The 18,016-nt window shown below is 49.7% G+C and overlaps 1 protein-coding gene across 3 annotated transcripts in view; it reads right to left on the bottom strand.

The window, feature by feature from the left end:
• Positions 1-3,108: 3,108 nt before the first annotated feature.
• The window catches only part of CCND3 (cyclin D3), a 66,768-nt gene continuing 51,860 nt past the window's right edge, over positions 3,109-18,016 (bottom strand). For all 3 annotated transcript variants that reach the window (XM_050955885.1, XM_050955886.1, XM_050955884.1), the window contains 3 exons: positions 11,568-11,727; positions 10,423-10,565; positions 3,109-5,184 (listed from right to left, as the gene is read on the bottom strand). In XM_050955885.1, coding sequence (XP_050811842.1) covers positions 5,014-5,184; positions 10,423-10,565; positions 11,568-11,727 — 474 coding nt within the window. In that variant the 3' untranslated portion in view covers positions 3,109-5,013. The remainder of the gene's footprint in view (positions 5,185-10,422; positions 10,566-11,567; positions 11,728-18,016) is intronic.

The following is an 18,016-nucleotide window of genomic DNA, read 5'->3' as shown; positions in this document are numbered from 1 at the left end:
AAACAAAGGGGGCAGGCAGAGGGGCTGTCAGAATGGGCCCTATGTAACCCCTCCTCCAAGACAGGGCAAAGGGCAGTTCCTTCCGTGCGGGGAGAGGAGCGATCCTGCTGCTGCTCCTGAGTGCAAGAGGACAAGATGCAAAATCATCAGGACACCCGTGTTTGATTTCTAACTCCCTCTCACCCCGCAAGCACCCTGAGCCTCACTTGTGACAGGCAGGGATAAGGACTACCCTGTAGGGAGCAGGAAGGCATAAAAGTGCTTTGAGCTACAGGCTAAAGCCCTGGAGACTGCAGAGTTGGAGTCAGCAGCTGTGCTGCCAGGCATGACTTGTCCTGGTGGAATCACCTGCTGTGAGGACCCCCTCCCAGGAACAGGGATTCTGTGCTTACGCAGTAGGCTGCCAGGGGCTGGCACAAAAGGGAAGGAAAGGCCCTCTCACAGGGCAGATGCCAGACTCCCCAGGCCATGACCTTAGGGGAAGAATGTGGTTTAAAAAAAAAAAAAAAGTTGCTGCTGGAGGATGCGCTGCAGGCTTGGCTGTTACCAGGCAGAATGGTAGGGAGGAAGCAAGGTGCTAAGCCAGCATTCATGGCAGCCCCACATCATCCTCTGCTCAGGCAGCTAGAGCCCAAACCCTCCTGCTGTTGCCACACATACCTGCGGTGCTCTGTGGAAAATACACACAACAGCCGCCAGCAGAGCTGAGGAGGGGAGTGTGAGAAAGCAAAGTGGCGAGGTGGCTTTGAAGGGGGAAATCCCCAAATGCAAAGAGCTGAGACAGGGGGAAACCTCCACGTGTCAGCTTGTGGTACCCACTGCTAAACAGTCGCTCCAGGGAGCAGCTCAGTGCCTCGCTGCAATGCGCCAGTCCCAGCTCCCTACTGCTCCTACTCTGTACCCCCATGCTCCAGTGTGCTCCCCTACCACACTGCAGTGAAGTCCTTCCCTGCCACTCCAGCACACCGCTCCTGTCCAGTGCTCTCTAGTGCATGCTTCTGTGCAGTCACTTCACAGTCACCCTGAATAATTGAAGGGGCAAAAGCTTTGCAGAGCTGCAATCACTAGTTAGCTCACCTTCCCCGTGACACCCAAGCAATGTACGTTCGTATTCTGCTTGGCTTTGTAACTCAAAGACTTCCACCTTGTACCCAGATTTCATGTGGCCATGACTCCACTTAAAACCGGGCTTCTGCTAGCTTTACTTCTTCCTTTGCAGCTGGTCAGTCATGCTAGCATAGCAGGATGGTCATACTCTTGCAAAATGCTCCCTGCAAGAATTGCTCTCTACTAGTGATGCTCAGCATTTTCCAGGGGGCCCTATTCCCAGGCAGCTGCGTCCCCCCCCAACATTTAGCAACAGTTGAATGGCAGGGTGATCATGACCCCCCAGATGCTTTGTTTGCAACCCTCAGGGAGCTCTGTAAGCTCTGAAAAGTGACTGCCATCATGGGGTTCCCGTGTTTGTCCAGATCAAGAATTCACCATTTATATGTAAAAAGCTCCTTGCCCTCCTTCTGTAATAAAACACGAAAACCTGCAAACTCAGCCTGGGAACTGAGAGTCAAGCTGGGTTTCCTCCGTATGCGTTGCCACCACTCAAAGGTTCTGCACACCACATCCTGCCCTCAGGCCTGGATAATGTCCTTATCTATCACTTAGGCCCGCGGTGACATCTGTGCAACCCTTCACACATGCATGAGGGATTGGCTCCATCATTGAAAGGTAGCAGAATATTCTGCCTGCGATGCATAGGGAGGCGCAGACTCCAGCTTGCGCTCTTGGGGCACTGCAATATTCACAGCACTAAAGGTTTCTAACACCAGCAGCTCACCTCTGTGCTACAGCAGGAGCAGAGCTGTTGAGGACGAAAGGGCCATTTTTGAATCATGCTGAAATTAGGTAATTTGCCTAGAGCCCATTCACCTGGGGCTGCCCCTTTTCCTACACGCCCTGATTTTATCTCCTTCCTTTAGTCATAAGTAGCTAAGGTGGCGAGAGACTCCTAGCGTAGTTCACATTCACTCTCCTTGGTGAATGCTAAGTTGTATCTGCTGTACTGAAAACCATTTGGCAAAGCTACTTCAGAGAGTCAGTAGATGGTTATAAAGTCAGTCTTCTACAGTGTGCCCCCACCAGGCCTTGTCCTGATCCAGGCATCCCTCCCCCTCCAAAAAACGCTTTTAAATATATATTTCCACCTTGAGCTGTGTCCCACTTTCAAGCTGGAGCACTGTGTTCATCCAGCCACCTCCACGCCATTACAGCAAAGGGGATCACGTAGCCTCTGATAGGTGCATCAACAAAGCAAGTAAAGTACAGTGCAAAATTTGCCCCAGGCTGTAGAGGGGTGGAAGCCTGCATGTTATTAAGGACCCCAGTTACTGGAGTGCCCAAGTCCTGGGTTTGCCCATGTACTTCCACTAGGGCCTATTGCTGGGGGTCTGATCGTGGGGTAGGGGAGTGTCTTTCTCTAATACAAGCTTCTGGTTTAGTTGAACCACTTCTCAATAGAGTTTAAGGCCGGTTGATTTTTCACCTTGCCACCATCCAAGCTGCTGCTACTGTCCAGGACACTCCACTAAAATCTCCCCCTCACCCCAGCTTCCCTCTCACCTGCATTAGAGTCTCAGCTTCAAGACCTTGCCCGCTTCCACCCCACCCTCCAGCTTTTCTCTTAATCCAATATATGCTTATCCCTTCACCATTCTCTGGCTCCTCCCGACCTCCTCTTTATACCTTCTCCCATATGAGTCCTACTGACACTTCATACTTCCTTCTTCAAACTCACTTCCTCCCTAGTGTCCTTCAGGAACAATGCACTTCATGGACAATGACATGGCAAATTAGCCCACTGCTGAAGAATCAGTCAAACTGGATCCCTCAGCTGTGAGCCATGTCTTTCTGAACAAGATCACCTGCATTTGGTTGGGTTGTAAATTCTGGGCTAGGGATTAGAAAGGAGGAGACAGCTATTGTTTTTGTTGCTGTTAGGAGTGGAAGAACCTGGCTCCAGATATCTCTTTGTATACAGGGCCGTGACCCACTCAGGCACTCGAAAAAGAGAGATAATCTGACTCAGTCTTTCAAAGGGGAAACTTTAGATGCTTTAACTTTTTAAAAAAAGTATTTTATTGCAACATCATATGCTTTTATCTGGTTTCCCAGCCCTGGAATTTCTGCATATGGATAGTTCAAACAATTTTATTTTTAAATTAACTCATTAATATATATATATATTTTTCCTTTTATACAAACAGCCCGCAAACATCATGTAATTTCTATCCCCTCCTAACTTTAACAGCTAGCAGAAGTCAGTGGCAGACAGCTTTCCTTTTTGGCAAATCAGGCAAGCACGATGGGAGGACGGGTAGAAGGAAAAAGCAGCCTGACAAACCAGACTCTGTTTCTGGTGGCAGCCTAGGAGGGAGTTTTTCCTCCTCTCCTCCCTGGAGGGCGACATAGTCACAGAGTAAGACACCATCAGTGCCCAGAAATCAATGTAAGCAGCAGTGTTCTACCTCCCATCTTAGCAGACAAGAGTCCAGCTGGCTTCTGCCCTTTAATAAAATAGTAATCTGTAATAGTCTTATCAAAGCAGCATTTTTTTTAAACTTTTTAAAAACTAAAACAGGAACAACAACAACAACAAAAATCTTCTGTGTGCCCATAAGTGCTTGGAAGAATTTATGGCCTATTTTGTGTGTGTATATATATATATATATCACCTATAAAAACACTCTATATTTGCCCCCTCTCTTGCCCTCACTCTTCTGCTTTTTATTTTTCCAGTTGGATTTGAGACCTTCTGGAGGAGTTCATCAAAATGTTAAGACTATAGCAGCACATTCAGTATATACTTAAAAATAAAAGTGGTGTCTGAACTAATTAACTCATCTCCATGTGAGAGCCCTGGTGGTACAGCGGATTGATGGAGGTAGGTGGAAGGATGCTAAAGACACTGTCTGGAAAGGGAGAGGGGAAGTAGCACCCAGTTTCCCACTAAGAAGTTGCAAATCTTCCATTTCTTCTTCTCCTCTTGTCTGAGCAGTTGGTTAACGCCTCTTTGGAGAATGGCAGAAAGCAAAGGCAATTTAAGGTAGTTCAGGTGCAGCGAGTCCAATTCCAACCCTACACCCAGTGAGCCTCATACTAAAGATCTCCTTCTTCCCAGGGCTTTTACCTTTCGGTACCAGCTCTTAAGACTTATCCTCAAAACGGAGTACTTGCACACAGCAAGCACAAAAAATCCCAAAAAGCCAGACCCTTGTTCTCCCTGTTAACAATGACACAAGCAACCCTGCTATTCCCTCCCAGTAGGAGAAACCCAACCAGCCTGGTGTTGAGCAATGAGGAGAGGGATTCACCAGCTCCTCTTATTTTCCTCCCGCTCCCTATCAACCCCTCTTCTCAGGCCCAAACCAAGCCACGCTGTTGTACTAGGGACTAAGGGCTACTCCACTGCAGGAGGCATCGGGTGAATGTTTCTTCATCACGGAAGCCAAGATAATAAAAGAGCTTAACGTGCGAAAAGTGCGCACATGGAAGGGTTGGCTGTGGTTGAGGCCAAGGTTCCCTAGGAGACAGCAAACGGCAATGGTGCACCAACTATGTTTCAGACAAACAACCCGAAAAACTCTTTAAAACTGAAGTTAGGCTCTTTCACCTCCTCCCCTGATGTATTTTAACCCCCGCCCACCACAAAACGTTCCCCCCGCCACCATCTGGTGAGGCAGGTTAACAATAAACTACTGCCAGATGCCAACCCATCTAGACCTGCTTGAGCTTCCTCTTGCTAGGTCATCACCACCTAGCCTCCCACCTCCCCTCTGATGTTACTGGGCTGTTGGGTGGACAGGTGATGGGTCCTTGCCACCTCAGGTGAGTGGACTGAGTCCCCAGTGTGTTTCAGATGGACGGAATTAATGGGCAGCAGGTTCCACAAGGCCTCTCCCTCTCCAGTGCGAGGTCCCATTCTCCTGGGGCTGGGTGACTATGGGGAAGGGGGGTTCATCACAGGTTGATGTCTGTGACGTCTGTAGGCGTGCTGGTTATGCTGCCATCCTGGCTGGCCGGGTAGTCGGGTGTCTTGCTGGAGCTGTATTCCTGCTGGGATTGGGAAGCCTGTTTCAAGCTCTCAGCTAAGGCTGCCTCAATCTGCTCCTGACATGCTTTCAGGCAGTCCTGCGAGAGAGGAAAGAAACGAGACCACAAGCTTCAATTCCACTCTGCCTCTCAGATATCAGAGAGCCTTGCTGATGTCTCTAAACAGGTATGGGGCAATATTTCAGGCCTGAACATCTAAATGGATGGACGAGGCTTAGTCCTAGACAGAGCGTCTCCAACTTGTTTATCTAAGTTTATTCTTTAAGCCCCTTCTAAGAAAATACTCTGCAGCGACTCCACCTCTTCTCCCTACTCTACTGTATTCTCACAAAGGTCACTTTATGGCCCGCTACGGTGGGGTGCAGGTTGTTCTGGAGCATTAGGAGAGGTTGGAAAGGTAATTTCCCTAGACTTGACCCCTTCTTCCGCTCCACAATATCATGGCTTTTCCTACTTTTGTTTCCTCTCAATGGACATAAACAGCTCCTGCACTGGTATTTACCTATATTAACACGGAGCAAGGACCTGTCTCAGACTGCACACACATTAGCCTAAACGCCCGGATATGTTTTTCAGTACTTCAAGAGATGCTTGTTTCTTTAGTCACCTTGACCTCCCAGCGACTGCCCACATACTCGCTCTCTATCCCACTTCTCCTTCAGAGCGCTCAGTCTCTGACTGGGCTGCCTAGGCTCTTGTAGGGCCCCAAATCACCATGGTATCTGGCACCTTCTGTGGAGTTAAATTAAACCCACCGTTCTTGGTCCTTCATTTCCAGCAGAGGACCAAGCTGTGCTGTGTGTGTGTGTGGCGAGGGGGGGAGAATAGTAAAGTGAGGAATATTTGGGAACATTTTTCAACTTAACTCCATGCTTTCCGTGAAAGCTAGACTCAAGACTTCTCAGACTCCAGCCAGCTATCCCAGTCTAAGGGTCTCATGAGAAACTATCAGTTTTTGCAGAGGACAGTAACACTCTTAAGATGCAGGTACATCTACATGACGAAGTATGCTCCTCACTAGGCTCTTACACTTTCTATACCATCAGAGAACTTCATCTGATTTTCCCTAGATTTTTCATGCGCTGGGGGCCCGGTACTGCATCTCCTGGCAACACTGTCCAGGATTCTGGCTCCAGTGCAGTGCTTGGGGCAAGGGAAATGCCCAGCCTCAGGGAAACATTGAAGCAAGAATTATTCTAATTAGCAGAACACAGCAAGTATCGAAGTCAATCCCCCAGAGCCTCTGCAGGGTGAGGAAACTCCTCCAGTTTGACACTAGATTGCAGTGACTCACCAGAGTGCTGCACAAGATGCAGCGGAGTCTGGGGTCTCCTGCATCTGTAAAGAGCAGAGGTTGTCCTCTGCCCCCAATTTCTGATGAAGAATGGTGGCATTTTGCACAGGCGAGGGCTGGGGTTCTGGCCAGAGCCAGGCCGGACTCTGGCCCGTCTCTGTTCACGGGATTGTGTCACACATAGAATCTCTTACCAGGAATCCACAACTGGTTCTTAGAAACTGACAGAGGATGTGGCAAGCAAAAATAGCAACACCCACCTCCCCTTCCCCAAGTCATTTCCAGTAAGCGTAGCCTCTAGCCTTCTACCCGCAGCAACGAGGCGAAGAGAGCTGTACACAGGCCCCAGCAACGGCCATTCAAAAACCCCTCTTGGCTAGTTCCCTGCTGTGTTACACCCAGGGCAGGAGAAGGAGAGGGGACAGCCGGCAGGCCATGTCTATGGGTTACGGGGGCAGAGGATAGGCAAGGAGACCCTGGTTCATGTTCAGCACAGGTCAGCAGTAACCAGAAGCTGCCACTGTTGGATGGCCTCTGAATTCAGCAGCTAGGTCTACTAGGAACCGAGACAGAGGTCTGCATCTCATAAAAGCCACCATTGCAATCACCCGCAAAGAGGCTGGTTTCGGCAGAGATGCTACGGACTGTCTAGGCATCGAGAGGGAGCTCTCCTCTGGCTCTCTAGAGGGGCCTTCCACGCTGGCTGAGTATGCTGTGGGACACTTGCCCTGCCCCCGCAATACCTGTTCTGTAAAGGAGCCCAGAATCTAGGGCTGTCACCTTCCACCAGATGCCTATTTAAAAAATGAGGTATGGTCCCATGCCTTACAGGAAAGGGGGAGGAAGACTCTAACCTGCCCATCTCCCTGTGGATAATAATGCACACTCAGAATTAATCCTTGTATGGAGCATGTTTACCAGAGAGCAAAGACTTGTTAAGTAGCAAATGGGCAGCACCTAACTCCTCGGTGATCACACGCTTAAGATAAAACCTTAATACAACCAGGAGAAATGAACCTGTTAGATGCTTGAGGTTCCAAGTCCTTACAACCCAGATACCCATGGCAGGAATTTATCAGCCTGGTAGCAGAGGCAGAACAGAGCAAAGCAGCGCAGTCTGCACAACGGTAAGTCATTGCATGTCCTTAATGCCCCTGCAGCACCGCCAGCATTCATGAATTAAGCCTCAGTGGCCATGGGAAGGAAGTTATCATCCTCCTCTATTTAAGCAGTGGAGAAACTGAGTCACCGGAAGGGGAAGAGACCTGTCCGAGCTCATGGACTGAATCAATTGGGCCCAGGAATCCGAGCTTGGAATCCTTCCCTCACCTCACCCCACCCCCGCTCCATCCACTAGAACGCCAGTGGAAGTAGCCCAAAGAAAGGTTACTCCAGAGAGGACATGACTGTCCCTTGTGATAGAGACCATCTTTTTGCTCTATGGCTGTACAGCACCTAGCACAATGGGGTTTTAGGCCAGGAAGGGGGCTCCTAGGTGCCACTGTAATACAAACAATAAACAACAACAGCCGAAGCTCAGTTCGGCCCTGAAGACAGGATTGGCACGGAGAGGTCGGAAAGAAACCGGGAGGGGGGTTGGGAGAAAAGGCTGTGTTGAGCACACACACCGATGGGATTACATAAGGGGAGGCAGACTAGTAACAGCTTTGGGCCATGGCGACTCCAATGCCCTCTAATCTTTTCTTTGTGTTCCCCCTCGCTGGCCTTTGAAATCTTCCCTGCTTCCCACCTGTTCTCCTCCGCGGGCTTCAATTAACTCTGCTCACAGGGCAGCATTCAGCCTCTGCCCCATTCATGGCAGCAGCTTGAGAGCAGCTGGCTGCAGGCAATTCAAAGTTACTTTTTAAAGGCTCAAACAAAAACTGCTGAGCAAATAAAGTGAGCTCCCCCGCCCAGCCCCCCTCCGACAATGCTAGGCTGTGATTATCCCTCTCCCGGCTCCACTACAGCCCCAAACCTCCCAATTCCCCAGAGCTGCTATCGGGGGAGGGTAACTAACTCCACGCCAGAGTTCAAGCATTCTGTGCCTGGGCAGATGCAGAGCTCAAAGGGGCTATGGGGGAACAAGGGCTCCTGAGGTCCAGTGCTCAGGCAAGAGATGACTGAAGAAAGGGACCCTGAACCATCCTAGTTCAAGCCCCCCACCCACCCCCAAGGTGCTGAGGGACCAGTTCCCCTCACTCCTGCCTTACGGCTCCATGCGCATCCACCTTTGATCAAGAGTCCTGGAATGGCAAACCACTTCTGGCTCCCTTCCCGCCCACGCTTAGAGCAGCAGCAATCGGACGCTGGCCAAGGTTAGCAGCTGCTCAGCCTGTTTTCCCCCAGCACCGTCAACCCAATCCCGTTAACACCTGTCTGCTCAGGTGAGCGGGTGCCTCCCTTTGTGTCTGCTTTCCAAAGGCTTCCTTCATGCCCCCCATATGCTGGACAAAAGGAGAAAGCGATCCAGACCATCGTACAACCGGGCAGTCGGAGAACAGACCTCAGCATGCAGCAGCCACACACCCCGCTGCATGCTATGAGCTGGGGAAGTACCTTGGGCTAGTGTAGTTATGCTCCAGAAAGAGGCAGGAGAGGTGGGGGATCTTTTATCGCTTTCTCCCAGGGCATCGCTGCCAGTGACTGCTGACCAGTAAAGATTCACAGCCCCTTGCGCCTACCTAGCCATGGCAAGAGCCAGCACTATGTATTAGTATCACTAATTATTTGTATTATGGTAGCATCTAGGTGCCACGGCCCCCACTGTGCTAGGCGCTGTACAGACTCAGAACAAAAAGCCAGTCTCTGTCTAGCTTCAGCCACAGCTTTCTGAGCCAACACAGTGTGTAGAGAAGATGCGTTCAGTCAAAGGTCAGCAGCTGGAGAGGAGAGGGTGGTGCTGACGAGATGGCAGCCATATACAGCAGTCTGCAGGAGGCCACACAGCCGCCCCTCCCAGCATTGTAATTCCGGACCGTGGGAGCCTGAAGCAGCCCTGGGGGCGGGAAAACCAGACGCTGTAGTACCGCGCTCAAGGAGAGACTGGGGACTCCAATAACACAAACACTCAGAGGGGGGTTACCACAGTCTGGTATATAGTAATATAGTCAGCATCCCTTCCATGACTGCTCAGTCCAGGCCAGGACCTAGGGAGACCTTGCATGAGGACACTAGGCAGCACAGACCAAGTTAGTTTGGGAGCTGGAGAGAACTTCTGGGTCTGCCTGTGTCTTGCAGCCTCAGTGAGGAATCCCGTTTCATTCCATTACAGCCAAGTCCTGTCCCTTCTCTACTCTGAAGGTCACTTATGGGGGTGGGGGGAGCGACCCCTATATCTGGAGCTGGAGAATAAAGGAGACCTAGACCCCAAACCTAGCTGTGAGAAAGAGAAATATCCCTCCCTCCCTGCAGAATGTGACTTGAGACTTCAGGCCTGGGCACTGAAGCCCTGTAACACTTCTTGGCAGGTACTTTTCTAATCCCTGCCTGGCCATTCCTGATGACACAGGTTTCTGTCCCCAACATATGTATACAGCCTCTCCTCTGCCTTAAGCCCCATCCCACGCACCTCTGCTGGAGGCTAGGAATAAGCACAAATTCCCTGGAACCCTCTAGATCTAGCTTAATGCAACTACCCAACAGGGTGACGGTGACAGACCTCCCCTGGCATAATCTCTCAGCCCCTACGCTGCCTTCTCATTTAGATTCCAACTCTATCCCAAAACAGATTCCTGTGGTCTCCCCATCCCAGAACACCAACATCCAGTGATCAGCTTGGCACTGCCTGGGCAGAGAGAGTAAATACTATCTTGCATTATAAAGCACCTTCCAATTAATGATCCCCAGGTCCTTTACACAGGTGGCAAGCATCATTCTGGTGTCCATTTTACAAATGAGGAAACGGAGGCACAGAGAGGGGAACTGAAATGCCCAAGGACACACAGTGAGTCCAGTAACCGAATCCTCAGTCCCCTGACTCCCAGACCTCCGTGCCACACTTCCCCCAAACCAGTACTTACCACCTCTGTGCCAGTAATGCTGGCCAGCAGCTCCGTGAGGGCCTCGCCGGAGAAAGAGTTAGCCGAGACAGACAGGCCGTGAATCGCTGCGCCAATGCTGCCCGTTGCAATCATGGACGGAGGGTACATAGCAAAGGTGTAATCTACAAACCCAGGCAGGGAACAGAGTAAGGAATGTTAGCAAGGATCCCTGTGAACGTGGCTGCGTCCTGCAGCAACTTTGTAAAACTAACAAGTGCCTGCAGTCCAAGGCAGGAAGAGGCACGGCTTATAGTGGTGCAGTAGATAGGCCTAGAAACAAGGGGTAAAACTAAGGGCTTGTCTACACAGGGAAGTTATTCTGCAATAAGGCAGGGTGTGAATTTAAAGTGCTATAGCTATTCTGGAGTAAGTCTCCACGTAAACAAGCCCTAAGCAAAGGCAAGCGTAGGCTGAATGTAAGGAATGCACTGAGATCTCAGCTCATGGAACAGTCTCCGCAGGGGAAGTGCTGGAAACCGCATTTCTTGGGTGTTTAGATCTAGATGGAAGCGCACCCAGCAGGGAGTGATGCTGCGCTGGCATGGGAAGCCCCAACAAGTCTTTGCCATCTCTAACTTTTGGAATCTGACATTAGAATTCTGGCCTAGAGCCAAGGGGCCAGGTGGTGGGGCATGCTCAGGAGTGGTGCGTTTGTGCTGTTCTCTCCACTGGAGAGGTCCAGCTGGGTGGTAAGAGCAGACACTGACCATCGACAGCTGACTGCACCATGCCAGGCTTTAGCCATTGTAATAATATTCTTACTTGGGCTTTGCCCTTCTGTGGCGGCTTCCAGCCGAGCGTCTCGAGGCAATTTACAAACATTATTGCACTCAGCCTCGCAACCCTGTGCACTATCATCCCCAGTTCTTCAGACAGGGAGATGAACTCACTGAGAGGTTAAGGGCCTTGATTTCCCCAGCAGATGTGGGTGCTGAGCCTCTCTAGAAATCAGACCCCAAGTGACTTGCCAAGCAAGTCAGAATGGCAGAGCCAGGAATCAGAACCAGGTTACCCGGCTCCCAGTCCTGTGATGTAACCACCAGCCCGCCCTTGCTGCTTGCTCTAGCCTGGCCAGTCCTAACGAGACAGCTCTGCTGCCCCCAGTGCAACAAGCAGCCCCGTACCTGTGGCACACAAGGCAATGAAGGTCTGTGCATGCTTCTTCACCAGCTCTACCTTGTCCGTGGGCAGCGGGAGCCGATGGAGGATGTGAACCAAGAAGTCGTTTGCTATCACCGACACCAGGTCCCACTTTAGCTTCTCAAGGACGAGGACCTCACAGTCCTGAGCGGGGGACAGAGAGCGAGTGTTACACAAACAAGTCAGACCTTTCTGTACAGAAAGTGCTTTGCCGCCAAGAGAGTTGGCGAGAGCATGTAAGCACAGTACGTGAGGAGGATCCAGCCCCGTGGCACAGCATTCATGCTGCAATGCTATGAGGCAGGACATAAAGAGGGGAAGCAAAGTTCCTGCCAGGACACTCATCTCCCCGCAGTCTGTGACTGTGGGACAAATCCATGCCTGCACTGATGCACAGCCTTGTGTAGGGCTCAAGAGAAGAAGCCACAGGTCTCTCCTCTATTGGTGCAGGTTAACTAGTGCTAAAAGCTTCCTTAACTTGCAAACCTGCTGCAATAACCCCTACGGGACAGTGCAGAATAACCAGGGTGTAGGCACCCCCTGGCCATTCCCCCTCTCCGTTCCCAGAATGCCTCCTGCAACAGGGGCTCCTTGAAGTAGGGGAACAGAAATGGCTACACCTTCTCTGTGCTTACTGGAGACCCCCTGGCTTCTGGCTGTGAAGCACAAAGGGGCTACAGGGCACGGATAAGTTCTGCACCTAAGAAAGCTCACAGCAGTTTACAAGGGATGGCCCTGAATATTCCGGCAGTGAATGCAGTTTAAATGCTTACAATAGAGACGGACAAAATGAGTGTGGGGCTAAACCAAGCCAACCTACGGGTGAAATTGCACTGTCCTCACTCAGCCTAACTTCCCATTGATGGCAATGGGCATCTGCCAGAGTAAGAATCACAGAATTCACCCAGCAGCATTAACCTTAATACCCTCCATCTCTAACCACTTTATGGCTGGACCGTCTATACAGACTGCTTCACTGCCTAATGAAAGGCAGCCACCTTTAGGTTGGAGCACAGAAGCCATTCTACAACCGCGACACTATGCAGTTTTAGAAAAGGAAGAGTAACTTTTCCAACTGCATCTATAGGGAAGTTTAACTGAGGGATTACGTTAGAATTTGGCTACAATGCCAAGCTTAGTATCCAGTATTACTGAAGAACAAGGCACTGAGGTCTTTAGTGACAACAAATGATCAGGATGTCTACTTAAGGCACCTCCAACGGTACCATGCCCCCTAGCGCCAGGCTGGGTCACTGGCTCTCTACTAACTTGTAAAGAAGAGCACAACCCAGTCACCACACCACTTCCTTCGCCATCTTTCCGGAAGGGTCTCTTGTCCAAGAAACTTGACCCAACTTGGCTCAAAAGACCTGGTGAGACTCCAGCCTGAGGCAGGATGACAGGGTCTGCTGCAAGAACAACTTTTAAACACGGAAGGACTAGAAAGCAGACAGCATGACAAGGACCCTTTTGAACACTCGCCTGCAGCATTAGTATAGCTCCTTCCACCAGGTGATCTCAAAGCATTTTACAGACTCTGGGCTTGATCCCTAGAGGCACTGTGCCCTCGCACGCCCATTGATTTCAGCTGGAGTGGCAGCTGCTCACCCCCTCTCAGGATCATGCCCACTGAGCTTCCAGTGAGCCCTCTGAGCATTATTCCCGCTTCAGAGGGGGAAAGTGAGGTAGAGAGAGGTCAAGCGGCTTGCTCGCAATCACACAGCAAGTCTGTGGCAGAGCCAGGAATAGAGTCCGGGATCTCCTGTAGCCAAGAGGTGTCACTTCCTCCTTTTGTTAAAAAACCAAACCAAACCAGCCCTTTCATTCCATAGCCACCTCAACAGGAAAGATGACCTCTACAATGGGGAGAACAGCACTGCCCAGTCTCACAGGGGAGCTGTGAAGATAGGTATATTAAAGCTTGTGTGAAGCGCTCCAATATTATTGGGATGGAGGTCACGTAAGTGCAACAAATAAAGTGGTGTCTCTACCTCTTGACATCACTTGGCCTTAACTAGGTCACTTGATTTCAGAGTGTAGTTCCCATTACCAGAAGTCCCATTATCTTTAAATGGCAATAGATTACGGGGTTGATTTTGCCCCCAGAGAAGCTAACAGGGCAGCCAATTCTGCCAGGATAAGCAGTTTCGAAGAAGCAAGATGGATTTTTCAGGCGGATCTGGCTTAGCTTATTTAAAAACAAAAAAAACAAAAACCCCACATTTTCCCCTTACACAACAGTACCAGTTCTGAGTTGTTAAACAATAGCATTGCTCAACCTGTTTCGAATCGCACACTGGGCAAAACGCATAGTATCATCACTGTGCGGCTGCAAGGCCATTTCCTGCCAGTGGATGGCATTTTGCTAGAATCAGGCTTCTTTTAGGGTGTTAGATCCCCTTCCCCCCCTAGCTTTCCAGATGGATTTCCTGGTCTTTTATACTGACCAGCCTACTTTCTACCTTCACAGCACATAAGAACAGCACCTACCCAACAATCTATACACAGGTCTTGGAAGATCACAGGAAAAGGTCATTTGGGATGCACTGTGTTACAGGAGAATATAGAATGGGACATTAGGCTTGGCTACAGAAAGGGGGTCTGAGCTGCTGAGGCAGACTAGCAAGAGGACCCAGAAAAAGGCCTCTGCTTCAGAGCCCAGGGATCGGGAATGGGATACAGAGCTCTTCCTCTCTCGATCGCTGATTAGAACACAGCCTTGGGCAGTTGTGACTGAAAGTTCTTACCACCTGATGGCTGGCTGACTGGCTGCGTATGTGAAATTAGCTTACTGGGGTTCAGTCCAAGTCTTTGGGAATTGGGGTTCAAATCCCTTTGCTGCCAATGTCACTGGGAAGGCTGATGTGCCGAAGCTAATACTCCCTCTTGCCCCGATACGCACACTGTCCAGGTCAGGCCCAAGGCCTCTTTCTGGGGTTGGGGCACTGATGGGAAAGCAAGCATGGCCACTGCTCAGACTTGCTCTGTTGATAACAAGATATGCTTCAGTCAAACAAGTTATTGGGCTTACCACAAGAGTTACTGGATAAAATTCTCTGGCCTGTGTTACACAGGTCAGAACAGATGATCTAATGGTCCCTTCTGGCCATAAACTCTATGACTCCACTAACAGGAGACTGAAGCCTCAAAGGTGGTCAGTCTGGGACCTCCCACCAGCACCGAAGAGACACAAGACTTACCAACCGCAAACAAGAGACAGAGGGAGCCTGTCCCAGCTGCAGAAAATGTTTGGAAGAAGGAGATCGTCCCCTTTCACCCACCAGGAAAAACTGTAGCCCAGCTGAGAAAGCTGGGTGGCCCATGGGAGCTCACCTTGGACACATCAGGCTTATAGTGTGTGAGGGGTTATTTCCCCCCTGCAGCACTGACACTGATCTGTTTTTATTACCTGTCTGGGTGACTCAATGTGTCCTTTCAAGAATGACAAAGCAGCAGCTCTTCCCAGGGTATGCAGGGAGGCTCAAAACAGTCTTGGAGCTGCAGATTCTCAGCACCTCAAAGGATCAGGCTCACGGAAGCTTTGCGCCACCCTAATAAAAACTTCTCGCTACTCTCTCGGCCCCCCCTCCCCGTCTTCCAGCTTTGAACTGCGTGTCAGAATTTCTTAATCATTAGAAGCAGCACAACAAAAGGCTGCTACAGAGAGGAGAACAGCTCACCAAAGCGACAATGTTCTCAAGATCACAAACATCCTTTTCCTGGAGTTTCCTTGGCATCTAATTGACTTGCTCTGAGTGGTTAAAAAAAATTAAAAATAGGAAATTATCTTTTGTTTCTTTAGACTGCAGAGTTTATTATCGCTCTGGAGAGCCAGCAACACTTCCCAGCTAGCTCTGCATTTTTTCTGTACTGGGAGAAAGTCAGGTCCCAATCCTGTAGGATACTCAGTGTGCAGAACACCCCTCCACTTGGCTGGGATTTCTATGCATGGAGCGCACACACAATCAGGTTCTTCACCACCAGATCTGCTCTCTTGATCTCTCCCCACTGCATTCAATACTGGTTTTAGTAATGCAGCTTCCACTGAACCTTACCTCCCCTTCTTCTGCCAAGCTGACACCAAATTGTGGTTCTACTCTGAAATGTAGCCTCATGGGATCCTGTGTTTAACATGTCTCAGTGATTTCTAGCTCAAGTGCTTACATGTATAAAGATATTTTTACTGATTTGCAGCCCTGCAAACTCAACCTGGATCTGACAGTCAAACTGGGTCCTTTCCTTCTTGTAGATCTTCATCCACAATAAGAATGCTGCAGGTCAGATTCTACGCTCAGAAATATCTGTGCAACTTCACTGCCTTTGATGAATTTGCATAAGTTTAAATGACTGGACTTTAGGAAGTAATTCTGTTCAAGAGGCCCAAGGAGGAACGGAATCCGGCTCGCTTTCCCATCACTGTGGTGGCTCTGCAGGAGTTATGGGAGATGAAGACCATGCCAATTTTTGTCACTAAAGTCAGCAGAGCTGATGAGCAGCAAGGTGTCATTGTAAATTCGCTTTTCAAAGCAGACCCACACTTTACATTAGAAACAACAGATTTGAGCAGCTCTGACCTCCTTCATCTATGTTCGTTCGGTTGACTCAAAAAGTGGGTGGGAAGAGACTCCAAAGCTGCAGTTGGCCACCCAGCCTACTTAGCAACAGATGCAGAATTACTGAAATGAGCAGAACGTGAAAGTCCATTTGCAAATAGGAAACTTTGGTTAAATGTTTGTGTCTGTCTCCTGTGAAGGATCAGCGCTCAGGCTGCAGTCTATAGCAAAGGCTGGAACAATTTCTGCCCCCCTCCAGTTCCCCAGATATAGAACAGTCACATCAGTTGCACCCAAGAATTAAGCAAAAGCAAAACTTGCCTGATCTGCTTTCCTTGGAAATATTCTGCCAAGAGCAGTCATCACTTCCCATAGTCTACTGCTGTCTCTCTTTCCCTATCTCTACCTACCATGAGCTGCTGGCATGATTCATGGTGTTATCAGTCTAAGGGCACACTCCTGCTTGGGAGCTTAAGTGGAGGATGCTTGGCACCCTGCAGGACTGGACCCTTCGATCTAAGCTCCTCTAAGAGAGGAACCTGCCTTTCTATGGGTCTCTACACATCACTAGCGCTATACAAAATAACTCTCTGCCAGCAATGGCCATATTTTCAAGGGCTTAGCCCTGAGAACTGGGGCCAGATTTTTAGAAAAGCCCAACGTGCTGGGCTCTTCTGAAAATCTGGCCACTTATTTTGATGCCTAAATGGGTACTGAGCCCATTTGAATTCTGACCATAAATGCCTTGCAGTCAGGAAGTCAGACTTACTAAGGTCAAAGCCCAGGAGCGTACTGTACCAGATGGCAGGTCCTGAGCTGTCTTTGAAGATGGCAGCTGGAGAAAAGCATCAGTGAATGGGACTCTGGGAAGAGGGGAGGAAGAAAAGTTACTGTTGCCACCTATGTTGGAGAATCAGCAGAGATGCCGGTAAGTTCTTTTGCTTGAGACACTTGCATGGATTTTACAAGGCTGGAGCAGCAGAAGCCGGGATGGCCAGGACAAAAGCAAGACTCTTGCTTTATGGCAAAGACATTGGCAACCGGATTGTTTTCTTCCCTCCCACCCCACGAGCTTCAGGCTAACAGCCAAGTGAAACTGCCTTGGGTTGCAATAGTACAAGTCATCTTCATTCTCATCTCCCTTCTCCTGCCCTGCAAAGAGCACATGGGTTATGCACAAACCGTTAACACCTCTGAAACCTCAGGGCAACCAAGATGCCAGGAAGCAGCATTGCTATATTGGAAGCCAAAACTATCATCTCTTTACAACCAAGGTCTCCAATATCTAGGGAGAGGACAAGACAACAGGACAGCTAATACATGAACCAGGTCCTACGAAGCCAAGAGACGGTATGACAATAGCTGCTCCCTCCAACCATCTTGTGGCTAAGTACCATCCTGCACAGGCAAGAAAAGCCTCTCGCCTAGTGGTTTAATGAAAAAAAGAAAGATGGTTAGATAACGCCCTTTGACGGAAATCCAACTTCCTCCAAGTGGACAAGTCCTTCATTTGCATCATTTCCTTCTGCCAAGAATAACCTCATCAACATTTTGTTTTAATTTATCCTTTTTAGAATGCCGAGCTTGTGCCAGGCATCCTCTCCAAGAGAAAGAAGTGAACCTGCTGGGAAAGTGAGCTAGCTTCCCTTAAAAGGGCCCAGGAGAGTGCGCCGGAAGCACAGATTTGTGCTGAGAAGCCAGGATGTATCCATTGTCCAACCTGTGATGAAGAAGATCTCCTTCCCCTCCCCACCCACTCTCACTGCAGTGTTGTGAAAGAAGAGAAGTCGATAGCATTATTAGCACATAGGAGGAAAGCAGCAGCTTTCTTTGGTTTTGTAAGCAGAGCATTAACTCTGTCACATCCCAACACAAATGCA

Source organism: Gopherus flavomarginatus, chromosome 5, assembly GCF_025201925.1.
Source record: "Gopherus flavomarginatus isolate rGopFla2 chromosome 5, rGopFla2.mat.asm, whole genome shotgun sequence".
Lineage (NCBI taxonomy): Eukaryota > Metazoa > Chordata > Testudines > Testudinidae > Gopherus > Gopherus flavomarginatus.
The sequence above is the reverse complement of the archived record's forward strand: the minus strand, read 5'-3'. Positions and strand labels throughout refer to the sequence as shown.